This window comes from Geospiza fortis, unplaced genomic scaffold (genome assembly GCF_000277835.1).
Source record: "Geospiza fortis unplaced genomic scaffold, GeoFor_1.0 scaffold258, whole genome shotgun sequence".
Lineage (NCBI taxonomy): Eukaryota > Metazoa > Chordata > Aves > Passeriformes > Thraupidae > Geospiza > Geospiza fortis.
In genome coordinates, this window is record NW_005054602.1 from 141064 (window position 1) to 168569 (window position 27506).

The following is a 27506-nucleotide window of genomic DNA, read 5'->3' on the forward strand; positions in this document are numbered from 1 at the left end:
TAGTTTGTTATTTTACAGTTAATTTTGTAGAGGTAAAGGACTTTACAAATTCCCTTCTGGTGTCAATGAAGTAATACAGCACTCCCATAACAGTGTGTGGAAAGTGTGGTAGGGCCACCGAACCAAAGAGATAAGAGGGTCACATTCATCTAACGTCACAGTGTCCCTTTCCCCTGTGGCAGATCTCTCTCTCATCTTGAAATCTCACTGTACTTAGCAATTCTCCTATTTCAATTACTGTGTCTTTGGATGGCAGGTAAGTTTCATGCCCCCTTATTTCCTCTTCCTCTCTGGTTCTGACACATTATTATTCTTACCAGTGACTGCATGAGGCCTCCAAATTCCCATAGTGCCCAGAAGTAATTACAGACACATTACTGAGCAATCCCCACTGGTAGGCTGGGTCAAGTGCTTTATTTTTATCCAGGGCAGCTACCAAGGAGTGTTGTTGACTTTTGCTTCATGCAGCTACTTGCTGCGTGAGAAGACAGGAGTACTTCTGTCACCTGAGCATTTCAGCTGGGGGTGGGTCGTCTCCAACCCTGGAGTACCTGGTACCCAAGCAGGGTTGCTAGTGGTCAATATGGGAGGTACAAGGTCCTTGTGAAGGTAATGGATAAAGATAGAAAAAGCATGAGAAGTAAATGAGCACAGTTGGATTGTATCTTTGTCTGACACAGGGTTTGATGACCTGCAAGCATGTGCTGATCCTGGGGCTCCTGAACATGGCTACAAGACGCCCAGTGCAGGTGTTTTCTTTGAAAGTGTGGTGGTCCGGTTCCATTGCCAAGAAGGATATAGGCTCAATGGTACATCCAAAAAACTTTGTGTGAGACACTTTAATGGCTCCCTGAGCTGGAAACCCAGTGATAAACCTGTGTGCCTACAAGAAGGTAAGTTAGTTTTCTTCAAGCTGTTTGCCACATCAGTTCTCACTTGTCCTTGTACCATGTCTGTCTGTCTCTAGACAAAACACAACAGGCTGGAGTCCATTTCACTGTGTCTTGTTGGATACATACTTTAATTTTCCATCAATAATCCTCCTTTGTCAGTTAAATTTGTACCACAAGAGGCTGTGTGTATTGAAAGGAACATAAAGAAATGTGAAAATAGAATTTAACCTCCCTTTTTAACTAGCAACAAATTGATGCAGAGAGGAAAAACAACCTCCATTGTAAGTTAACTGTAACTACTTATTAAAGCTGCCCATTTAATATTCCTTTCTGCAATATTTTACTAGAAAAATACAATCAATTTCCAATGCTACTGCTCCTGCTAATCAGGAATTTTAAACAATAGTATTTGGTGATGTATGCATGAGTCAAGTAGCAAGATCGAATACACAGAGGCTGCAAAAGTTTAAAGCCAGGGTAGAAGTTTACTCTGAGATAATTCAGACTATTATGGCATAACCAATTTATTTTTATTGTATATTTGAAATTGTATTTGGTTTTAAATACTTAGGATGTTGCATTGCTTTCTTCTTCTAGGTCTTAGAGGCAGGATTGATTTGAATTTTATAACTGTAAATTTTGGCTAAAGTACACCCAAGCAGCACAAATTATTTATTTCTCCAAGTATATTAAAGATATAACCTGTCCTTATTGTTGACTTATTTTTGGTCAACAGAGCTATTAAAGTCAACAGACATGAAAAGTGTTGGTTAAATAAAGTGTTTACATTTTAGTGTTGTGACTTCTCCACTGAAGACATTAGTCATTGCCTCATTGTCTTCATGTTGGAGCAAGATAAATTCTACTTCAGGTTACCTTTCACCATTTAAAATAAATACATGGACTTTATTCAGAGGTAGTTGAAGACTTGTGTGGCTCACAAACACACTTACTGCATAGGATCATGCATCACTTAGTCTTTATAAAAACTGCAGGTACTTGTTTGTGATCCTGGGAGGTAAGTGTGAGAATCCTGTGCCAGGACAGGGATGTGTCATGACAGGGACAAGCACAGCCTGGGAAGACCACACTCAGGAGGTGCATGTGAAGGGAACAACCCTAAACAGTGGCCAGTGTGAAAGTGATGCATGAGAAAATGGAGAGAGTAGCCAGAGGCAGCTGGTAAGGAGTGCATGGGCTTTCAGGCAGCTGGCCTGTTGGCCGGAGAAATTTTGGTTAAATCCTGGACAAGTGTGAGGCCATGGGCTACAGAGCCATGAGGGACACAGTCGTGAGCTGTCTCATCAGGTGACAGCTGATGTCTAGAAATAAAGGCAGAGGGGTGCCAACAGCACCTCGTCGTATGGCCACATGGGTCAACTTCAAAGAAATAACCCAATGCCTTTAAAAATAACTATGTATGAAAATCATGCCCTCTTCTGTGACAGCCACTTTTCATAAATGACCTTGTCTCTCATCTCATGGTTATTTAAGAAAAAATACATACAGCGTGACGGCAGCCTGTGTCTAAATTGGCTGTTGGAACTACCAGAAAAAGCTTTAATGCTTGGAAATTCTGTTTCTTTAAGCACAGCAGGAAGCTAGGAATGTTGATGTGCATCTTTGAAATGTTGCCTGTATCATCCACTGCAGTTGTTAAAATAAGCATTAATGTTTTTTATTAAATATTCAAACCTCTTCCCTCAATCCCAGTGGAAATCCCTGGAGGAAGTTTCTGATCACAATGCCATCAGCAACAAAATTGCCATTAATGTCAGTGTGATCAACACTCGAACCAGGTGTTTTCAAAAAAGAAAGAAATTGGAAGATGAGAATGAGATGGATGATGTGGCAACAGTTGCTTTAGAGATAATAATTACTTTCCAGCATAGAACACTTAAAAAAGATTGCTAGCCAATGCTCTGATCAAGCAAAGCACTTAAGCTGGAGCATAACTGTAATTATGTGATTAGTCTTGTTAAAGTTCTTTGCTCAAAATAGGCAGATGCAAAGATGCTTCTTATTACTTGGACCAAACAGTAGGACCCTGATTTAGGATTTAGTGAATCAAGTGCTTAAGTACTTCCCTGATTAACATTATTATAATACCTCAGGTATTAGATTACAGCATTAATTCTTCTTTCCATTGCACAATAGCAGCACTGATTCAGAAGAAATACTAAGCAAAGGCTCAGTGGCAGTCCATGAGGCCTAGGCACTGGCTTAAGTGATTTTTAGACTGATCCTTCTGCACACTGGGTGCAGAATATTGAGAGAGGGCTATGGTAGAGAGGTGGACAGGGTAGAAACATGGCACATCTGGAGATGAGTTAAGAGAGAATTACAGCAGGGTTTGTGATTCTCAGCTGTCTAATGACATAAATAAAAGTTTTCATTGCAGAAGTTCTGTAATGATATATAGAAAGAAGTTTGAAATTTCTAGCAACTGCTAGAGAAGGGAGAAGTTGATGTTTTCCCATTCATCATCACCTATCACAAGGTGAAATAAACTTTATGCTGCACTTACCATTTATGGCGGGGGCTGGCTGCTCCGTGGGCTGTGGTATGCTCTACACACCTCTCATCCCAGCATATTTAAATATCAGGCAGTGCCCGCTGAGCTTGAACACTGAAAACACTGTACTTTGGAGTTCATTTACTCTCAGGAGTTTGGATTCAGAGAAGGATAACTTTATGTCTATATGTTATGTATGTTTAATTGTTGTTATGTGTTTCCTAGCACAATTTCTAATCACAAATGGATGCTATTTACCAAAGGAAGCAAAGCAACCTGTTTCAGAATGTGATTGATTTTAGATCTAATACGTTTGCCTAGAGCTCTTCACCCAATCTATTTGATTTTATAGGTCTGTCATGTCTTGTTAAGAGGCAGGAGATTCTAAGTGTGAGGACGAGAATGAAGTTTCATGACTTGGTGCCCAATAAATGCCCTGTCAAAAATCTGTATGCTTAGAGTTACGTTCTTATGTTGATCTACATCATGGTGTGACTGTACCTTTCATCAGCTCTAATACAGTTATGCACATAAATACGAAACCTCTGGGGTAGGAATTTTGTATTTACTGTTTAAGAGCAGTATGTCATGTTGTTCACATTTTAATCTAATTTTCTCCCACTGTGATAATGTGGCTGCTGAGGCTGTTGCCCTGCTTGGAACAAATGCTAGCTCTTTCCTGTGAGATTGAATCTAAATTTACAGTCTGCATGAAGATGGCAACGAAGCAAAGAGCTGTGTCCTCCTCTCTCTGTGCTTCTGCAGGCAGACACCTTGGAGATGTTTTCAGTGCCTCATTCTCCCACTGACAAGGATGATAAACCTGCACTGAAAGTAGTAGACTAGTACATGGTTTGGCTACAGCTTTCCTGTAGGACATTTAGCCCTCCATTTGCTTTGCCTTTGTCCCTGAGTCTATGAGATGACTGAAGTATTTTTATTTTTCCATCTCTTATCTGTCTTGCCCAGTGTTTGCTGATTCTTAACCCTGATTATGAGCACTCTGTGACATTTGTAACCAGGCCACAGCTCAATGGCCACCGATCTTCGGTGAAATCTCTCTGCACTTTTGAAATACCAGCAAAGACAATAAAAAGAAATGGTTATTTAATATGCACTAAAACACTGTGTTTGCCATCCACAGAACAATCCTAATAACACAGTACTATGGACTTAACACTAGTAAAAAAACCAAGGGACAATATTGCTCTTAAATGCTTACTTTGAAGAGAACAGAGTGTAGATATGCTGTCCCTGCATCAAACCAATTCTTCATGATATTCCTTTCATCCTTCCTCCCTGTTTCTTTCTGTTCCAGCCTGACAGTGGTGTGACTCGATGTAGTCAAGGCTAATTCAGAGATTTGTTAACAGTAATATACACAGGAGCACCAGACCTCTGCATTTGAATTTACATACAGGTAGCAAACAAAACAGTGCCAGAGCAGGGATTGGGCAGTTCTTCAATTGTACGCACTCCTACAGTGTTGTAAAGGTCCTTGACGTGTTTTGGACCAGCATCTGTCAGGGCAGTACTCCCAAGTAAATCCTACAAGCACCTTCTTGGATTAGCATGGACCAGGGATAATTTTTGGATGGGGCTCACCTGCAATAGATACAAGCCATCCCAGGCCGGGTGGTACCCATGCTGTCTAGGTCATGCCTTCCTTCTCAGTTGCTATTGTGGTCCAAGTGCTCTTGGGAGGAGGTAGGGTAATCTTTCTTTCCCCATGGGGTGGGGATCTTTCTTTCCCATGGGGTGGAAGAAACTGTTCTGAGAGGTTCTGCATGGTTTGCACCTGAGCAAAACACTCTATTGTTTAACAAATTTTATTCTTCAGACCAATCTTCTGTGATGGGGGATACACTTGGTTTGCTAAAGCCAAGAGTTCCTAATGTACAAATCTTCATGAAAGTTAGGACAAGGTGAGCTCTTGTGCTTGTCAGGCTGTTGAGCCTGTTGACTCTACACCACCTCTTTCTGCCCCTGCAAGATAAGAAATGTATCCTTTTGGCTGGCCCATTTTAATATTCACACAGTAGTTATAAGCAGATGATGTAAAACTGCCAGAAAGGAGTGTAAGTCCTTTGCTGCTCAATGCTGGATAAAGACCGTATATTCCCTTAAATGGTTTAGCAGCTTCCACGGATTTGCTGAGAAGGACTTAGAATAAAGTAGTTTATTTTTTAGGACAGAACATTTTAAAATTCAGTCACTTCCTTCTAGCTTTTCCAAGCAGAATTTGTGCCAGCTAATCCAGTTGTTTGTGGAGAGGTGGCTACTGCAGTTTATGCCTAAGTGCTAAATATGAATTCAGCCAGTGGGAAAGCATTTGCTTGCAAGGCATCAGGAAAAAGAGCTGTAATATTGTGGTCCATTGGTCTGGTGTTTAGCTGGGGCTTGTAATAAGCCTGTTATCAAAGTCAGCCAGGATGTGGCAGGTGGAGGACAGTGCAGTGAGCAACTTATCTCCGTTCTCTGCCAACACCTACCCGATTTAAGTGATCGAATCTACAGCTGTTCCTTGGAATAATAGGGATGGAGTTGCTGTGATAGATCATTGTTACAGAATCCATTTCCCCCACTTTGAAAGGGAAATCTCATGTTTTACTGCGCTATGTGTACACACACCATCTTTATTTGTATAGCAACAGAAAGACATTGTAGAAAGAGAGGGAGCTGTTCACTGACGTTATCTTCTGGCATCCATCTCCAGTCTCCTACTGTGTGGCTGCCAAGCAGGTACTCCATCTATTTCATCCCATCCTTGTGGGGTGCCCAGGACAGCCTCTTCATGACAGCATTTATGGCTTAGTGCAAGGCATTTCTTCTGAGGCATCCTCTGCTGTCTTCTCTGCTGATTAACTTTATAGTGAGAGAGAAAACTGTTCCATCTTTGAAAGTAATGTGTGCACCCTCGCCAGTGTATTTTACAACCTCCAGTTAAGGCATGGATCCTCCCAGACTTGTGCATTTATAAATAAATAAATTCCAAGAAAATGTCTTTCTGCAGTTTCTCACCCTGCCTGGCAGGCTGCCAGCCCTTCCTGCTACCAGCAGCAAGAGGCACCTACAGCAGCTGCCAAGAAGCTAAAACGTAATAAGAGAAATGGAAGAATTGTTAACTAATAATGTGCTCAGGCCCCGTACCAAAAAATTAGCTAGGTACAATGTATTTTAGAAACATCCCTGTGATGGGAAGGTACAAAGTATGTTTTAACTGGGGGAGGAACACTGTCCTCCTTCAGGTTAGTAAAATTTAGTGATGGAATCTCAGTTTGCCTAACTAAATAAAAACATTATTAAATACATTTACTCTTAGTAGTTTGTGAGTCCTCTGCTAAATGACAGTTTATCTTCCTTCTACTTGTGCTTTGAAATAAACAAGCTGTCACTATCACTTTGCTTAGTGCATACTAACAATTAAGTGCTAAATACAAATTTAGCTTTGCCTCTTCCTCTTTAGCAAGAATTACTCATGAAAATGGCAGAAACTTTCTCTTCTATGCAAGTCTCAAGGGATTTTTTTCCTTAATAAATACAGTATTCCTAAATTAATATAATTGTCTCTCATGGTAGAGGTGTTGGGGGAATAAAACAGAGTAACACAGGCTTATAATATTTTTCTGTCTTTCTTGTGTTTGAAATACTTCTTGGGTTTTGATGCCTGGAAACTTTTATTACCATCTCTGTCATGGATTGACTGCTGGCAGACAAACAAAAATTTTCTCCCAATATTTAATCTTTCCCTGTCTTCTGTTTCATCTCATTTCATCTGACTTTGCATCTGTGATGAGGATGAACTTTAAGTCACCCAGATTATTCCCTCAGACCCTCTTGGCTTTTTTCTCAATTATTCAGTATTACTAGGGGATTTTCCCCCTGCTTCCACTTTCCACTTTGTACATCTTTAAGTGTTCTGAGTTTCATTCTGTATTTTGGTGTCTTTGGCGCTAGTACCTAGAGTGAAATATGTGACTGAGGTATGTGTCACAGACAGGCACTAGGGCCCATCCCTGTATATCACTTCAGGTTTGCAGTCCCTTCTTGAGAATATCCTACAAGCACTCAAGATGCTGCTTAGGACCCTAAAAATCATGTCCTCTAAAGGCATATGAATGCAGCCACACAAAACTATCTGGTTTAAAACATAATCAAGGGAATTGAAGTGAAGGCATTCTCATAATAAACTCTGGATGGAGCTGGATAAACCCTTGTAAATGTACCTGATTTTCATCTGTCTCTGCTCAAACTGCAGCTTTTCTGTGTTCCTCATGCCATATCTGTATTTTATCTTTTCTTTCATCCTGTCCTTAGTGCTGTCAGAGTCTGCCTTCGCATGGAACCTTGTGATAGTCAGACTTCGGGGTGTAATTGCATACATGATGAATGGAGAGCCAAAATCAACCACAGCCTTCCTAAAGGCTCCTAATTTTGTTAGTTTTTAAAAGGCTGGGGAAACGATCCATTATTGTAGCACCTCAGCTTCTCCTACGGTGCTATAGACTTGGTAAAATGATGGTTTGGCTAGGGAAAAGGCACTTTTACTGAAATGCATGTATTTTCCAAACAGTTTAAGCAGACCACTTATATTAAATGCTTACTTCTTTTTAAGAGCTTGAATACTAAACACCTAGCTGTGTTTTTTTAATTAAGTTACTATTTCTTTTTCTCATGAAGTCACAGATTGCCTTGTTCCACATGTTGAAGATGCAGAGGTTCATAACAAGACATACAGGACTGGCGATAAGTTAATAATCAGCTGTCATGAAGGATTCCAGATCCGTTACCCTGACTTAGACAACATGGTTTCCATATGCCAAGATGATGGAACATGGGATAATCTACCCATATGTCAAGGTTTAGTACTCCAGCACATCCCGTTTTATAGCTCATACATCTTGTCATAGTTTGCCAATATTTTTTCCTACAGTTGTAAGAATGTAAGTGATCTGATAAGCTCCACAGTGCAGTGTTTGAGTAGTACTGCTGCTGAGATTTTTTTATTTCTCTTCCCCTTTGCTCTCTGCAGGAAAGATGTCGCTTCCTGAACATTCCCATGCTTATAATACTACTTTAAATGCTGCTTTTTTGTTTGCAAATCTCAAATCTGACACAGATACACTGCATCAAAAAGTAAAAAACAATCAAGATAATCAGTCAGAAGTTCTGATGAGTGTCTTGATTTTTTCACCAATTAATTTGTGGAAATATTTAAGCTTCTAACTGCACTTTTTCTTCCTTTACCTTGTGTAGAAGGCAAGGGTAGAGGAGAGAAACTGGAACCTGTTCTCCTCTCAGAGTTTTCAGCAGAGCTGTTGATTAGATTCACAATCCATTAAACTTTTACGTATTGACTGAAAATTCAGGTTGTGCACAGGGATGATTTTGGCCAGGAAAGCCATTAGCCGTAGAACTAGAAATATCAACAGCATGGGATCCCAGCTCAGCTTAGACTGTGAGAAATGGATGGGGGTAAGCCAGCTTTAGTGAATGGAAATTCAGTAACTCTGGGCTCCCTTTCCCTTCATATTTCTAATAAGCTTATCTGAGTACCACTGACTCTGTTTTAACCAAGTCACGTCTTGGTAACAAGCTTGGCCCTCTGAACAGCAGCAAGAGATTTTAACTGAGGAGCAGACTGGGTTAGTCCCAGCTTTCCTCAAAGCCGTCTGTCCTCTCATAGAGCTAACACTTCTCTGTAGGCACTTAATTATACTGTCACACCAATTTGCAGAGTCAGAACAGGCAGGCCGGGGAGCTGGGACACTTCTCAGGAGCAGTAGCACATCAGACTGTTGCCCAAGATCCTGCCTTCCACTGGGGCAGAAACTTAGACATATTACCAGGCTAGCTCAACATTTTAGATCCACACAGGGGAGATTTTGCAAAACCATAGCAAAGCAGGCACCAGTTTTGGGGTGTCTTATCAGCGATAGCATTACGTGTGGCAGTATGAAGTGTACAGCCCCTTTCTGTGGGGGTGCACCTCACATCTAACTTAGGTAGATTAAAAATTTTGCAGCAGGGGGAGATGAATGCTTAAAAGATTGATTTGAAGATGCTGTATTTGCCAAAGATCCAGGAGCAAACTTTTTGACAGGTAATATTTACTGCGTTAGTAGCAGTATTCCAAATACCCCTTGGCTTGTTACTTCTGTTACTGTGTTTATACTGTGAAACACAATCAATTACTCCTACTTAATAGTCAATATTAACTGCTTTTCAAAATAAAAGCAGTGCTAATAAAAGTTAAGAAATCAATTTCAAAAGACCCATGTGCTGTGATTACCGGGTAGGCAGAGAATAGGCAATTCAGATTCAAGACCTTGCCATATTTTGCCAAATTCCTTAAAGTTACTGCAGAATTCCAGAATTTTCTTTTTGACATGTCAGGCACTGGTAAGATCAAAGTCACTTGTCTTCTTGCTCTAGGTAGGCTGTCAGTTACATTTCTATGATCCTTTCATTACAGAAGGCAGGGGAGTCTTATGACACTAAGATGCCTTTTTTCCCTGCCAGAGCAGTGGGGAAGGATTGTGGAGTATATAAGAATCTAACCTCTATTTTGGCCATGAGATAATAATATTAATTACTGGTCTGGAATGATGTTACTTAGCAAAATAATGTCAAAATGGAGTTTTTCAAGCAGTGCTTGGGGACCTAGGAATTTTCACAAATGCTTGGCTGTCATACAAATTCAAATAAATCTCTGTCCTGCATGACCAGGAACATAATGAGCATTAAAATTCTGAGCCAGCAGGACCAAATTTTCTCTGATACAGTTCAGAGAAGAGTAAGCTTGGTCTTGCTTGGGCAGTCTGTGCTGTTTCTGTCCCACTGGGGGCTGCTTATGTCGTCCTGCTCGATGTGCTGCTCAGTTTGCAGGAATGAGTGTGGTGTGTGTGGGGCTTTCTTGATCAGGGTAGAAGCAGTAGCCAGCAGATAGGATGCTTGAAGCTTTATTTGAGAGTGACATAACCAGCTGCTTCAACAGCTGTTGAAATCGTTGCTCTGGTGGTACAGCATGCTGCAAAAAGCTTTCAAGCTTTTTCTTTTATTTTCTTTGGGTTTGTTCCTCTCCCTCAAAAGACTGTTGCAAGGAAATGGCTGCTTGAAATGCTGCTTAGGCTTTTTGTTTTAAATGCCAGTACCTTACAAGAAGTTCTCAGACTGATTTTTGTTTCCTCCTCTAGCTTAAAATTATGAGTCCTATGAACATCCTTCACAAATTCCTAGTAGTGGCAAGAGACCCATTTATGGACAGCCATAATGCAGCTTCCATTAGTCACATAATTCTAAAATATTATTTGTCATTCCATGATTACTAGCTATCTTTTCTCCACATTATTGCAAATTAAAAAATTAAACAGTATCAAGCATTACCCAGAGGGTCATTTCTAGGGTCACAAGGAATGACATGCCATCTGTTAAATTCACTGCTCTTTGTTGCCCCAGATTTTGGTTGGTGACCATTTAACTGTCACTGCTCAGTACCAGCCATGATACAAATCCCTCAGGAGTAATTCCAGAAGTAGAACTGGAACATAGTCTCTGATTCTGACTACATTTACAATTTATGATGATAACAGATACCTTAAATTTTTGATAACCTAGTCTAAGACCTCGCTCAATGTTTATCATGGGACTGCTCCTAGGAAGTCATGTCCCTTTAGACTTTCTCACACTAGAATTTCAAAGTCATGAATTCTGCCTGCAAATCTTTTATAGTTGCATACACTTTGTCACAGAAGCGGTTTTAATATGTGAGAGGGTTTACATACCTGTCGTTTTTAAGGAGGAGGAATAAAACTCACCATTTATATAAATGAAAATCTTTATTTATTAAATATTCTACCTCAAAAAGAGATTGTCATCTGCTGAAATGGTAAATGTTTGTTAAACAAAATACTGTCAGTTTCGGAAAACCTTTCCTGGATTTGTTGAGTGAAGCCCACACTGGCAAAACATGTGGGCTGAACAACAAAAGGGTTTGAAACAGGATAATGAGGCAGATCTATCTGAGGGAGATCATGCAGACATGCCATTCATAGTGGAGAGGATGAAAAATCACACTCCTCAATTTAGAAATGGTAACTGAGATGTGTGAAGATGACTGAGATAAGCACTTGATAATAAAAGAAACCTCCCTCTTCTTAATTTGCAGGTTGCCTGAGGCCGTTGGTTCTTCCTCATAGTTACATTAACATTTCTGAGTTCGGGGCCTCCTTCCCCATAGGAACAGTGGTGTATTATCAATGCTTTCCTGGATATAAACTAGAAGGGGCAGAGATCCTTGTGTGCATGTATAACCTTATCTGGTCAGATAGCCCACCTAGATGCCTTGATGTGGAAGGTAAATGCCTTACTGTTTGTTTCTCTTTCTGGTTTGCAAGACCTGCATGCTCTCTGTGGTTTTAACTCAGGGCTGTAGCCACGGTTCCATTCTCAGTGATATTCCCACTGGCTGTGCAGGGCCTGTGTGGGTTCTGATGTGTTCCTGCTGTGCTTCACTGCACCCTCAACTTGTGGTGTTCCCAAGTAATGTTTGCTCTCACAGTGTCCCAATGCAAGAGGGAAAGCTCCTAATGATTGCTTTGCCTTTAAAATGAAAACTCTCTGCCACCTTTCTGATTAAAACACTGAGGAAGTTACATAACTCGCCTTCCTGTGCAGATGGTCAGAACTCCTACACATATGGATAGATTTCCATGATCAGCTAAAAAATACCCCACAGAAACCCTTGGTTTGGGCTGTGCCAGCTGCAGTCATTACTCAGCGCCACACGGTGCCGCACACTCGGGTATTCACTGTCTCCCCTACCTTAAAGAAAGATTGACAACTGAAAAACGACTGAGCTAGTTTATTGATGAGGAGCATAAAAGCCATTCATTGTGAAGCAGCTAGATCCTACCGTGCCAAAAGGCTCTGTGACTAGAGCTGGGATGGAGGGCGTTGTAGTGTGTTTATCTTTGCAACCCAGACATTTAAAACAGTTATACCGGATGGATTGTTCCATACATTGCCAAAACTGCATAAACTACCCTCCTCCATTTTCACATCGTGAATGAAACATCCTAGGAAGTCTTGAGAGTCCAAATACATCCTCTGCATTTCATTCCCTTAAAACACATGTTTGTTCTATTTCAAGCCTGTAAGGAAGCTCTCTATACGTAGAAATTAGCTAAAAGCAATTATAGGAATTCATATGTGATGCTTATGTCACTGAACTAAATGCTAAGCATTCTGGAAGTGCAAAAATTTGCCAAAAGCATCAACAAAGTGACAAACGGCACAAAAATAATTTAATTATCCTTATTTTTAGCTGACAATTCAAGTTCCAAAATTCAAAAATGCCTTTGCAATTTTGGAATGACAAAACAAGATGATTTTTTGTTGTTGTTTATTTAGCTTACCATGAAAGATTAATCCTCAATCAGCTGTATGTAAGCCATTTTTGGAAGGTTTGTTTGTTGTTGTTTATAGCATGGAAAACACATTAAAAAATCAGAAGGGCCCTGTTAGGCTTAATCCAAACAATATAACTGATTTGAGAAAAATTATAGTTCTTCAGTTAGAAAGATAAGAGCATGAAACTCAAGTATGTGAAGCAGGAAAAATTGTGTCTTACTGTCACTTAACACAGGTGAGCATCCCAGCTGCTATCAAAATACCCAAGAAAACTCATGTGCTCATTGTTTCTTGCCTGTATGATGAAATCATAGAGAGGCTCTTTTTCTTGATAATTTAAAACATGAGGCAGGAACTCCTGCCCTGACAGTTCTGTATTTTAAGTTATGCGTCAAAAATTATAATCCCCTCTCAACTACGATGATCTGTGATGGGGGGATCGGTGTGTGCCAAGGCCATTGGGGAGGCCTCCTGAGTTCTGATTTCAATTCAGCGTCCCTTTGAATCACTTTCTTACTGCACTCTTTAAATGCCAGAATTTCCCATGGTGGTTTCATGTGGGCATCCCATCAGTGCATTCATTCAGTGAACCACAGGAGACCAAATCAGGAGCACAACACTTGCAAGAGCTGGTTCTGCTCAGCTTTGGGGGAGAAGAGAGCTTCCAGCAGCACTGAAAGGTCACTCCTGACAGCTCCCCTTGTGAACTCTGCTGTAGGGCTGCTTCAGCAGCTGTGCAGTGATCCTAAATGAATCCAGACAGGGTAAATCAACTCAAGATGCCCTCGTTTGAAAGTGCTTGTTCAAGACATTTATGGAAGGAGTGCCGGTCTCCAGGAATCTTGTTACAATCCACTACTCTTAATTAGTGAACCAAATTCCTTTCCTGCATATTTTTTTATTCTCCACCTTGCATTCCAGTGTCAAGCTAATTTTTCAGCGTTCCTTTTATGTGTGCTGTGTAATCTTGCCGAGCAGTATTTTTCACAGAGGAAATCTGCAAATAACGAATTAATTCCATTTATTTCTTTCCATGTTCAATTTAAAATGTATTGTAATGACATTTCCTGCTCAGTATTTTAATATGGTTATGATTAAAAACAGATGACTGCTAGGAAGCTACAGTAAACCATCTGAGAACTTTTATTTTCCTATAAACAATGCTGCTTACAGCTTCTTCATTTAGATGTATGTTCTTGCTGAAGCCTCCACAGAAGGGATTTCCTAAATTTGTGTGTAGTCACAAAAATATTATGCATCAATCTGGTGATTTTTTTCCTCTTTGTTACGGCAAATGAATTCTGAAAGAAGGGTTTCTAGCTTTATTTGAACAGAAAATCACACCAGAGACCATGCAGCTCCTATTGCACATCAGGCTTTCTAATGATTCTTAGCTTTACCCTCAATATTGGTGAGCACAGGGCTCCCACCAGCTTGGGTGAAACATTAATTTTTGCTGTTCCAGAATAGTTCTTCCAGAATAGTTCTTCTAAAGAACTAGGTGGGGAGTGGCAAGCAGATAAAGAGAGGAAGGGCTGGGAGAATTTGATTGCAGTGCCAGGAAGTTAAGCAGTTGTATGGATAGTGTCATTGGCAATTCCCAGCTTTGTATTTAAGAATAAAAGGGAAAACAGGTTGATTCAATTTGCAAACAATAGACATGTTGCTGTTTTCTAGAATGTCTTGTTTCAGCATCATCCCAGCTGAACAGAAAAGCTGGTCTTGCAAGAAATCAAATATACTGCAATATCAAAACTTCATTCTCTTTGTGGGACCACCAGATTCTCTAGCGGAGGTTAAATTTGAAAGAATGTAAAACAGAAAATTTCAATTTTTTGTAGGTAGATTTGAAATTAAAATGAAACAAACATGAGTAATAGACTTCAAAGGGGAGATTCATTAAACAGAAGAGAGTAAAAACACAGAAAAAACCTGAAGTTATTTCTGAATTTTGGAATATAGAACCACCTCATTGTGAGGGTAAATGAAAAGATACAAAGCTAAGCAACCATAAAGGTACTGATAGGATTCTGAAAATTATGGAAACTGTGGAAGAAAGGTAGGAGAAGGAAGTAATTAAGAAATTTTATGACAAAGCCAGAAGTGCAAGGGAACCCAACCCCCCCCTTACTTGGGCACCAGGAGATTTCTGGAGAATAAAAAAGGGTTAGCCAGATGAAAATCCAAACCAACAAAATATGCTGCAGAGGAAAAAAATACTCTGGAAAGACAGGTAGGAATACAAACAGAGCTTTAAAATTTTTCTTCTTATAAGCCTGGGGATAGACACTCATAGAGAAGGGCTGATAATTCTGACTTAGAACCTAGAAAGTAAAGGGTATAAGAGAAGAGGGTGGTATTAGAGATGAAGTGCCATTGTAATGTGAAGCCTTGTAATAGTTCAAAACAAAATAGTTGAAACTTTGTTACCAGCTATGGGCAGGACACTTTGAAGGAAAGCTTCACAGATCTACATTCTTCCATAACAATTCCTAATGCTATGAACTGTGATTGACACTGAGCTATCTATCTGATAAACTAGGCACTTAAAATCTTTTAAATTCTTGATGGAACATAGGGCAACAGTCTGAGAAAAAAGGGATAGCAGTCAGCCTGTTATCAGTTATGTTCAGGAGACAGGAGGAAGTAAGCAATCCTAAGCCTCAGACGTTACACATTGGTACAAATGGATTTCTCTCTGTGTTTCTCTGCTGACTTTGAGAAGGCTTTAGATAAATTCCAACATGACAGACTGACGTGTATCCTCGGGGATGATAATGTTGATGCAGCACATCTCCAACAGACAGAAGTCCTGCAGAGGGAGCAGAGGGCAGCAATACAAGCAAGTTATGAAACACTGTGATATTGAGCAATTAAGCGAAGTAGATACCAGGATTCTGTTTTAGGTTTGCAACCACTCATCTGGCAGACAGGAGGGAGAATAAATTAAATAGCGCTCAACTGCCAAAGAGGTCATCCAAGTTAACTGAGTTAATGTTAACATAGGACAGACACATTGATAGCTCTGACTACAGTGGTATTTCACTGCCTACAGCAAAATGTGTGACTCAGAAACTACAACCAGCAGTAAATGCTCAAATAGCGGCAGACAACCATATATCTAAGGACCTTTACTAGGGCAACACCATTATGTCAGTGACACCTCTAGCCTGATACCCAAAGGACTAAATAGGCTGACAGTGTCTTACCCTGAGGATGCTTGTTGTGGAAAGCAAGTGTGATGAAGAAGTTAGAGTATATTTTTCTTTAGAAAAAGTCATTCAATAATTCTGCTTGTTTCTGCACTGTAGACAGTTGATTCATTCATCACCCAGGAGTGCAGAAATTATATGCATACATGTATGAGTGTGGAAGATGAACATTTTAACCTGGGGTATCTGGATTTTTGTGCTGCTGGAAAATGCTGAACTTCATCTGTTAGTCTTCAACTTACCCAGCTGAAGAGAAGAGGTGTGAAAAAGAATTGAATTCAAAAGGAGCATGGAGATATGAAATGCTAGACAGAGAAGTCTAGCAGAAGTTATTCTGCTAAATAGTCATCCAGTTTTGTAACTCCGGCTGCTATATTGCAAAGTGAAACATGAAGAAAAATAGTCCAAACCCAAGACAGAATGGATACATAACAAAATGGGCTTTTTGCAGCTCTTGTTGTGAGGGATGGAAGGCTTAGAGAACAGGCTCTAAGTCGAAGACATTGAAGAACATAAATAGCATTATATTTCTAAGTGACTGCTCCTTTATTGCATTGAAGAAATCTTCTTTGATTTCTGGGGCTGGGCTTTCTCCACTGTTCATAGTTTTTCAAGAAAGCAACAGAATAACATGTAATCTGTTTCTTTCATGTCTTTGGTATTGCTTGTTGCACAGGACTTCCACAGTAAATCATTGTTTCACACCTGCTCTATCACCTCTGTACCTTTCAGAAACTTCTTAGCATTTCCAGAATCAGCCAGACATCCCAATTTGTTCATGGAGCCCTAATTTCTGCCCTGAAGTTCCATATTAGCTGCCAGATGCATGTAGTGTTTTATCCATAGTGCTTTAAATATACTGTGGATTAGGTGGGGGAAAGCAGACAAAAATTCTTCCTGAGGGTTACTTTATGATATTCATCTTTAACTGACAAGGCTGCTTGGAAGGGAAAATAACACATTGCCTACCTTGAAATCAAACATCTCTGCACTTTACAGACATATTCATTAAATTTGGCCACATGGTGCACTCACAGAACATCTTCCACAAATGGAGGGAGCTGTAGCTACAGAGTCTGTGCAGCAGGAAGTCTACTCACTTGTTCATTTCCAGAGATAAAACCCAGTATTTAAAGGGTGGCACTTTCACCAATCAGTGTAGGCAGGCACTTGGGAACTGAACATAACAGAAACCAACACTCCTCCATGCCTTCCTGGTCTTGTAAGATGATTTGTGAAATTACAGTGCTAAGATCATCTGCTGGTTTTCCTTGCCCCTCTTTTTTTTTCCTTGTAGCTCTCCATTGGGAATGAGACTTTGTTATTTTTCCTTCCTTATGTGGTATAGCTTGATTTCCTCAGCCTTCAGCTAAGCCCTGGATTACAGCTTGTCTATCCCAGCATTCCTTGTCTCCATCAGTCCCTGATGACGGGTGTAGGTAACCCCACACAAAGTCAAGGGATTTTCGCTCATAACAGAGAAGAAAAAGCTGTTCAAAAAAGAGGGATTAAAGTAACATAAAAACCTTCTGATACATCCAGCTTTCAGTGAGCACTGGCTTTTTCAGACATTCCTGACAGGAGCCTTTGGTTGCCTGGTTTTCTTAGCCAGCTTCCTGACTGCTTTCTCTTTCGTCTCTACCTCCATTATACTTCTAAGCACTTTGACCTCTTCTAGTCCTCAGGTTATCCTGGGATGCCTGTGAAATACCCAAGCCTTGATTTATTTTTGAGTTAAGTCCTTTCCGCGAAGTGTCTGTGTAGTCCTCAGCATCTGCTTCTCAAATTCCTGAAAAGACCACTGCTGATCATAAAGCCATCCAGTCATGAGGGAAGGAAGAAACAACATTGGAACAAAATTATCTGCTGTAAATGAGACCACAGTGCTCCAAGCACTCATGTTAATAATGAATATAAATATTTCCTTAAATATAATTGTGGGCCATTTGCTAAAAGAAGTCCTATTGCTCTAGCTGCAAACTTGTCATCAATTTTTTGTTGTTTAAATGAAACTTTCTCTGTTTACCTTATAATTTATAGGAAAATATCACTTAGGGTGTGCTTCATCATGTATTTGTTGTGAAATGCATTTGAAACTAAAGACTTCAGCATTGATATCAATGTTTCATGGGGCACAGTGCTGGGAAGGGCAGAGTTGTTGAGATTGAGTGTGAATTTGACATAATGCTCCTGTAGGAGCTCAACTGACTGGTATTGCAAAACCTGCAGTGTAATTTGCAGTTCCAGGAAGGAAGTGTGTATGATAAGTGTTTGTAAAATGCCATCTGTTTCCATTTTGGAATCACCTAACATTAAATTATTATTAAAATATGTTTGAAATTAGTTTTATATTGTTTCATTAAATTCTCATTAAGATGGTGTTTGTCAAAGCTAGACCAGAGAAGCAGCTTTTCTTTAAAAAACTTGATTATTCAATTCATTTCACACTCTGTAGAAGGTGAGAAGTTCTTCTCACTGTGTGCACATTGAAAGGCTTACCTCACTGTCAAAGCTGCTTCAGAATTACTCCAGGGTGACTTTCTAGGGGTACAGCCAGCAGTCTGGAGCCAGGAGACCTGGGGTATGTTCCTGGCTGCTTGAACATTGACTTGCTGAGTGGTTGAGAAGAAATTGCTTACCTGTTAGGTGTCTTTTCAGTAGACAACATCTAAGTTGCATTGTGAAGGTTAAGTAATCAAGAAAGGTTAAGACTGAGAAGAATTTGTATACTATTGGCTGAGAATACAATATTATTAATAATTCTTGCTCTAGACTTTCAATAAATAAATTCTCTGGCAACTTGAGTGTTCAAAGTTAGCATCTTGCATCTTCATTACTTTACATCTTCAGTCAGGCTTAAATAGTTTTTACTTTATATAAGAGTGCTCAGTTGTTTCTACCGAACTTTCTATTCTGTTATTACTCTTGGTGCTGGGTTTTTTTGCTGTGGGAACAAGTAATAGGAAATGTTCTTGAAAGCATGGCATCACTTTCAGAACACAAATTCAATGGCCTCCAAGTTTGTTCCAGTACAGCTCGAAGTCTCCCTTCACAAAGCCAGCAGAATTTGTTGTAGGAATGCTTCATTAGGATATTGTTAAGCTGATGTTCACAATCAATGAAAACGTACACCAGTAATGCTTCCTGTTCTGCTTACATTCCTGAATAGTGTAATTTTAAAAAAGTATTATTAAGCAGCTGTTCCTAGAAGGAGATGTTTTGTCAGGGCTTATTTTAAAGCAACTGGATTTGCTATTTCCTTCCTTTTACAAACCTCTAAATTTCTTCTTCAAGCTTTTGATTGGATATGAGTGGTTAAGTCCAGTAGTTTTTTCTACCATCTTAATTAGAATACTGCATATTTTAATGGAAATTTTTGGTTTGCTATTTTAGAATTAAAATACATTGGGTTTTGTACATTTCTGTAAATTGAAATCTAAGTATAGAATAGAAAAATCCCTTTTTTAGTATTCAAAGTGCAGAATTAATTTCCTCAGGCTCTGTACTTTGCAGTGCAGGTGTGATTCATTTGCTAGTAATACCTGTGGAAATGGACAGGTTTGTCAGATGAACTGGACAGGAATCCTTCTGAATATGAAAGAAAAACTTCTTAGTTGATGATTTGTTTTATTCTGAAGGTATGAAGGGTGATGACACTGAGGGAACCAAGAAACCAAGTTTATTAGCACAGTGTTCATAAAGAAGCAGGAAAAGGAACAAATATAATCTTCATCATCTATGTTCCTGTAAAAAATACAATTTTCAGATCTCACATTCCTAAGCATGTGTTTGTATGAAGGCAATATATGGAAAAGGATCCCTCCTTAGGTCCCAGGAGCAGCCAGTAAAGCTTCAGGTGGGGACCTGGCCACCCTCGATGGAAAGGGTTAGACCTGCTGGGACATACACAGCTGTGCTCTCATGGAGTAAGTGACAGCTTGAATTAAACATTGGTTGGGGTGCTGTAGCCAGGTGACAGGTGTCCACATTCCTGGTGATAATTAGTGTCCTGATGTGTACAAAAATGTCAAGTGAGGGTCAGGAGAAATTCTTGTTCTCTTCCAGTTTGTGAGCAAAGCAGAGAGTGTCTCCCCCTCCCAGATGATTCTCTGAGTGAGATATACCAGCATTTTCCTACACAGTGGAACTGGCAGGTTTTTATCTGTGTCTTTCTCATCTGGAAGTTTCATCTTAATCTGTTCGCATTCTTTGCATAATGAGCAGGCATTTACAATGTGTTTGAAAGAAGTGTTATTCTTTACGAGGTGCCAATGTCTCTAATCCTCTCCATCTCTGTGTCAAACAGAAATGGCTGGCCTTACACTGGGGCTTTCTGCTAACCCAGCTACCTAAGAAATTAATGTCCTACATAAAAGGCTTGAGACAAATTATCACAGGTGGAAAATAAGCTTGCTTGTTCCTACCCCTTCTTTTTTTAATAAGTAAGTGTCCTGTACTTCAGGACATTTTTGTTTTTAATTTTTGGCTCATATAAAAAATAGTGGGCAAAACCTGAGTGATTACCACCTGTCTACTTGGACCACAGACTAAAACCACTAGCCTTTGAACATTGATTAAAAAACGGGTTTCGAGCAGTGTAAATATCTGTGACTCCACTGTTATCTCTCTACCAGTGGCTTTTAAAAAGTCATGCAATGTCTTTGTTCTGTGCCATTGATGTTAACTGAGAATATGCTAATGCCAAAAAGTCTTCCCTCCATCCTCCAGTTCCAGCGTCAACATTGCAGAATTACTGCAGCATCCTCCGGGCAGAGTTTAAAAAGCTTCTTGACCATAATGGCTAGGAAAAAATCACTGGGTGAACCTCATTAATTCTTCAATTAATGAAGAATGGAGCCTGTGCCACCCTCCCCTGGCCCTGCTCCAAGGGATGTGGCTCTGTGGAGGCTGTGATGGAGAGGACACTCTGTGGGGCAGACCAGCCTTCGCCTTTGCTCCAGGCCACAGTGCCACATGCTGGTAACACAAGACTCATCTCCCCAGGTTCCAAGCTTTTCTTGGTAGTGCTAGTCCTTCATTAAAATCAGCCAGAGCAGAAAGCTGATCTTAGAGGAGAGCCCTCAGCTCCAGCTGCTCTTAGGAACAGGCAGGCAACTCCACCAAATCAAATCAGGAATTCTTCCCTTCAACTTCCTTGAGTAACAGGACTCTTGAGCATCCAGCAAGAGATTTGTTTACCATATAAATACAATTGTTCTTTCTTTTTGATGAATGATTCAACTTTTCAGTTGTGAATGCTGAACTATAAAGTTCCTGTAAATCCCCTTACAGTGTGTGGTCAACTGCTGTACAAAGACAGATCCAGAGACTCGGGATCACCTGCTGCATGACCACCAGCAGACACTGTTTAAATTATGCCTGTCCCTCTGCCAAGCTCCAAAGTTAAGGACACAGGCATGTGGTCTTTGAATGCTGGTCGCCAGATAATGGTACTAGATTATCCATGCTGGATGCTGTAATTAGAGCATTAAAGTCTCCAAAGCCTTATAAAGTGAAGATGCTGAAAGTTACTGGTAGTAAAGAGTAAGTATCATATTTAAGAGCAGCACTTAGGGCTTTTTTTGATTTGTGAGAACTTTCTGAGGTAGAATTCCCTTGTTTCTATGATTATTGTGCATACTGCTATTGGCTTTGGCAGTGAAAATGTACTTGTCAGAGATGCTTTTATTGTAATCAGTTTTATGGCTATTTTAATTCTGTGAGTTTGGTGCAGTTGTCTGAAGTCCATGGCCTGTAATTTCCAAACACAATTAGGGTTCATCACTGGGAATGCTAGAATTTTAACTTTCCTAAAAAACTTCAGTGGCGTTAGGTTTGTCACCAGAGTTTCCCTCCATATTTTATGTGACACATTCCTTTAATCCATGTAACCACTATCATTCACTGGCATCTGGCATAAATAAGTGTTCAGACCCTGTAACGTAACCGGCTCTGCACTAAAAATTTTCTGTCCAAGAGAGCCAAGAGAGTTCAGCAGCCCTCTAGCCTTTCCTAATATTTCTTTTCTATGATCAAAACCAAGGCTACTTGCTGGCTGTCTTTCCACTGACTTTAAAGGATCTTGGATCAGGATGACCATAGGAATGAAGTGAGTGGAGAAAAGGACTGAGTGTACAACTACCCAGAGCTCAAAGTGAGTTCATTGAGGGCTGTTTGTGATGTACTATCACCAAAGGGGTATCGGGACCATACAAAAGTGATACAGAGACTCTATCATCAGACAGTATGAAAAGCACTTTATTATTAGAAATTCACAGTTCTTATAGAAACAATGGTGGACTTAAGACCTGATTGGCCTTTAGGAATCTTCTCTCACCTACTGGTCAAGAAGGGACAACTCCTTCTTGTGAACATCTTTGACAAACAGAGATTGCCTGCCAGGTGCGGGATTGAGATAATAATTGTTTTAATTCTTTCTGTGAGCTTTCTCACAGCTTCCCAGGAAAATCCTGGGAGAGCTATGTCTCTCTCTGTTCAGAGGGTATGTGATTACCACAACATACCTTTCACTTGATTTGTGAAAAGAGGCTTTGAACCTGAGTGCTACATGGGGGCCAGTTTGCCCATGGAAGTGTTAAAGGGATCCTGAAACTGGTTGAATGTAAAGTTCATCCGAGGTGGTGAGTGACACTCCAGGTGAGTCAGAATCCCTGACTCCTGCCATCCAGCTGACATAAGAATGAAGCATTTTTTCAGCTGAGCTAAAAGCCCTCGGTTTCAAACCTGTTGCATTGCATCTGTTGGTTCCCAGTGTTTCATGCAGGAGCTGTTGACAGGTATGACTCTGTAAACCTCAACTAATTCATGACTAATACTTGGCAGGACAATAAAAAATTGTTTGTAGGAGTTTCCAGGCAGCACCAATACACAAGCATTTCCCTTGAAAGATGAATGTGTCCCTGGAAGGAGTGGCACCCTTTTTAGTACTGGGGACATGTCCTACTCGTTTTTGGGTGTTATAAAATAGACCTCTGTTTGTACAGACTGACAGCTCCATATCTGGATTGTTTCCACAGTGCATAGCTTTAAATCTGCCTGGAAGTGTGTCAATCCTGAGCTGACCCACATTGCTGGGATGCCAGCTTTGAGGGATTTTTCTATTCAGCAGGCTGCTTTGGCTCTCAATGACATGAAGAGGTTAGGGATAATGCAGCAGCTACATTGCTGGAGGGGAAAATTAGTTTTTCTGAGTGTTGCTCTTTGTGATAAGGTGTTCCCTACTTGCTCATTGCTAGAAAGGTTGTGGGCATCTACACGTCTCTTGCACACTGCCAGAGCTTGGCAAAATTCAGTTGCAGAGGAGTTTAAATTGTTCTCTTCCTTTGTTCTCATGCTCTAAGCATTGGCAATAAACATATACCAGGTTTCTTTATGGTAGGCCAGGATCATGGCTTTCACCGATCATTTTCTTTTTATATACAAGAATTATTAATAGGTGCTTTCCTGCTATTTCAGTCTGACAACCTCACCCTAATCTTAAGAAAATTGTTTTCAATCTTGAGTTGACTTCCCAGTAAAGTATTCCTCTTTCTTGTGGGCCCAGAGACTTTGGAAAGTGTGCAGAGCATTGAGGATGTGAATTTTTATGTGAATTACTTAGTCTGATTTCAAGTTATCATTAAGCCTTGCCAGTGAAAATGCAAACAAAACCATGTCTCTAGAGGATGGGGAATAGACATTGCTGCACATTGTAATCAGCCTCTCTTGAAGATTCATTTAATATCTGGTGTATTTTTTTATGAAATGCATTATTCATGTAACAAGATTCACAGGGAGAAGCAGCTGAATTGTAATTTCTGAGAAGGTTCTTCTTTCAAGAGATGTCATTTTCATTATTTAAATCAATGCAGCAGGTCTTGCCTGCATGGGAGAGGCATGAAGTAAAGGGAAGGGTGTGTAGATGGGGCACTGAGACAGCCAGGAACTGCCTCTGAAGGGAAATAAAAGTAGTCATCCAGTAACTGAAGCCCTTTTGGGTCAGTATGCAGTCATTTGAAACATCATTGCACATTGTAGGATTTTTTTGCCCGGTGCTAGAAGCGCTTAAGAAAGCAGTAATCAACCAACACTTAAGCCGTGGAAAAGTTTTCTCTCTTGTAAAAATACTGCTTGTGAACTGCTTTCCCCACTGCTGTTTTCCAGAGTGCTTCCTCAGTTCTCCATGAAGTTCATCTGTCTGAGCTGTGATTCCAGGGCCTACAGGAAAAGTCCCACATGTTTATATTGCAATTCTCTCTTATTTACCTAACCCTAAGTAAACCAGTCTACTTAATTAACACAGGCTCAGCCTCTGCTATATTTAAGACCTCACTCCACCAGTGGTCCCACTGAGATCAGTTGGGCTGTTCAGAAATAACAAAACACAGATACCACCGGCAGACTTTAGCTCAACTTAATAAAATTACAGTGATACAGACTGCACATGCTTACGCAACACTAGGTGCTTTGCATCTCTTACAGCACTGCTGATGGCAAACTTATTTTTAAAAGGAATTTAATTAATGCATATAACCATTTAATTATGTTAATGAAACAAAAAATAGCATGTTACAGCTGAATTATAAATGCTTCGTGAATAGCATGATTCTCCTTATTTTGACTGCCCTGCTCCATCCCCATGCAGCCACCTGATGGGAATGTGTCCCCTTTGTCTTCCTCTCACCCTCCTCTTCCCACAGCGGGTAGGAAGCTTTCCAGATCCCACTTCAGTGACCCTCTGGCCTGTGCATCCCTCCACTGGTGTGGATGGCCACCTGGACTGCCAGGGCAGTGGCCTGGTGCCACTGAGACATACCCAGAACCACAGGGAGCCGAGAGGGAACCCAAAGTGTGCCTGCTGAATTTTGACACTCTGAAGCTGCCCAGTGGTGGACTGCTGGCATTAATGTCTTTCTCCTTTTCCCTTTGTTTGCCCAAGTTTGTCCACTACCTCCAATGGTGAGTCACGGAGACTACATCTGCCACCCACGGCCTTGCGAGCGCTACAACCACGGGACGGTGGTGGAGTTCTACTGCGACCCTGGTTACACCCTCGCCAATGACTACAAGTACATCACTTGCCAGTACGGAGAGTGGTTCCCCTCCTACCAAGTGTACTGTGTCAAAACAGGTAAAGGACTATCCTATCCTAACAGCCCTGTCTTCTTACAGCCCCTTATTTCAGAGCAAATTTGTAGGTTGACAATGCCTGGTGAACTTTGTCTCTTTCATGGTTAAGTGATGAGCACTGATTTTAAGATGCTGCTATTTTCGAACTCCTTTGCAAGATTTTCAAAAAGGGTAAATATAATGCATTCTCAAGATTCTGAATGGTTCTAAACCATTTTGATCATTACCTCTTCAAATGTATTTTTTAACATTTGGATGTTTTATATATATGCAAGCTAAGGTCACGATTACATGTATAAAAGACCAGTCAAGGGGAAAAAGCAAGATCCAGTCTCTGTGACAGCTTTATGTTAAGACTGCTTTTGGTACATGGCAAAGGGTTTATTTGTGTTTTTACAAGTTGGATATAAAAAATGTGCACTTCTGAGTAGTGTTGAATATAAAATAACAATGGGAATATACAAGCACAACTCTTGTATTGTCTTTCTGTTACAGAACAAGCCTGGCCAAATACACAGGAGACCCTCCTGACTACATGGAAGATAGTGGCGTTTACTGCTACCAGTGTTTTATTAGTACTGCTACTGGTTATTTTAGCCAGGATGTTCCAGACCAAATTTAAGACACATTTCCTTCCACGGTTTGTACCGGTTGCTTTCTTATTTTGAAGGTTGAGGGCCTTGATTTCGTTTTCACACTCAGCACTTCTTTCTGGAGAAATGGAGGAGCTCATGAGCCTTGCAGATACTTTGTTCTGCTCCAAGAAGAAGTCCCTGAACCACTAGTGTGGAAGGGCACCCCCAAAAACCTGCAGTAGTCCTTCACGCAGCTAAGATAAAAAGCAAAGTTTGCGAGATTCACTCTGGGAATAATTACCGCTCTCCTATTGAGAGCTGCTGCCTCTGCCTGTAAAAATAGCTGACAATATTTTTAAGTACTCGTTTTCAGGTGCTGGGGGGATTAATTTTTTAACTATGTAGACATTACTTAGTAATGTAAGTTTTAAGAAATAATTTATTTTTTCTCTATGGACAAATTTATATTAAAGGTTTGCTTTACCTTCATTAGTGTTATTTTCATCCTGATCCATAAACATCTTCCTTTATTTCTGTAAAATATCCTGGAGATGGGAGCATTTGTCATTGATTGACATAGTGTTCTCCATGAGGAAAGCCTATAGCCTGGACTTGTCTTGCTTACTAGAATGGTTTTTAGTCCTCTCCTTTTCAGATGTTTTCATGTGTTAAAGGTACCTAAGACCTCCTGCCTGGACTATACTGTGTTTAATAGGCTACTAAGCAGAAACTTTAGGGTTTAATGGACCTTCCCAATTAATAGAATTGCTTTGCTTGAAAAGAAATCAGCTTAATACTGGTTAAGAAAGCCTCCATCCTTTGAAAGCAAGACCCAAAGGAGGCCACAAGTCTTGCCACCAAACCCTTGTCATCCAGCAGTGGTGATCTCAGCCCCCATTTACTTGTGCTGTAAACACTTTTGTGCTCTAGCATACATTTTGCTAGGGGTTCAGACACTTTTGCCTGGTGAACTACATCTGTGATCTTATATCCATGACCTACTGTGCACAGCACAGCAAATGGTGCTCCTTATCTCTTCCACATACCTGTTTACCTTCCCTTCTTGGAACTGTTCTTCCCATTACCGGTTTCATTTTTTCCGATTGTAACAGATTCCACCTGTCAACCCAAGCATAGTTTGGCAAACTATGTGAATGTTAATGACCCTGTAGCTTCATTTGGCATGACTAGAAAGTACTGTGCTTACTGGAATTCAGCAATTGCTCCGAGGTGCTGCTGACATACTCCTGCTCTCTGTGATAACCTTTCTGTGTTTGACATAGAGGCAACCAGGAGGGCTCCATGGGCGACCCCGACTTTGTGGTGGTGGATGGTGTTCCTGTCATGCTGCCTTCCTACGATGAAGCTGTCAGCAGTGGCTTGAATGCCCTGGCACCCGGATACTCAGCTGCTGCAGACCAGGGGCATATTTTGCAGACAGAAAATCAGAATCCCCCTGCTTATCCTGGTCCCAGGATTCCAGACACGCAGCCCAGTGAATTTGAGACCTGTGACAGTAGGTCGGGTTCCTCTGAACTGCTCCATAGTTTGTACCCATCCCTGACATGCCAAACGGCAGCACTTCCCAGCTCAGATCGAACTGACATATCCCACAGCACTGACGGGGACGCTGTATCCACAAGTCCCCGGATCGATATCACAGATGGTGAGTCTTGCATAGATGTAATAGGTGAGTCCATGGACAGGGGACATCATTTTTTTGTAGGAATTCTACAATTCTAGGAATTCACCCAGCTGACTCACTCCTACT

The 27506-nt window shown here is 40.6% G+C and overlaps 1 protein-coding gene across 1 annotated transcript in view; it reads left to right on the forward strand.

The window, feature by feature from the left end:
* Nucleotides 1-249: 249 nt before the first annotated feature.
* Nucleotides 250-27506, forward strand: part of SUSD4 (sushi domain containing 4) — a 29366-nt gene continuing 2109 nt past the window's right edge. The window contains exons 1-7 of the mRNA XM_031064537.1: nucleotides 250-256; nucleotides 681-893; nucleotides 8095-8268; nucleotides 11576-11764; nucleotides 24970-25161; nucleotides 25656-25800; nucleotides 27019-27401. Coding sequence (XP_030920397.1) covers nucleotides 250-256; nucleotides 681-893; nucleotides 8095-8268; nucleotides 11576-11764; nucleotides 24970-25161; nucleotides 25656-25800; nucleotides 27019-27401 — 1303 coding nt within the window. The remainder of the gene's footprint in view (nucleotides 257-680; nucleotides 894-8094; nucleotides 8269-11575; nucleotides 11765-24969; nucleotides 25162-25655; nucleotides 25801-27018; nucleotides 27402-27506) is intronic.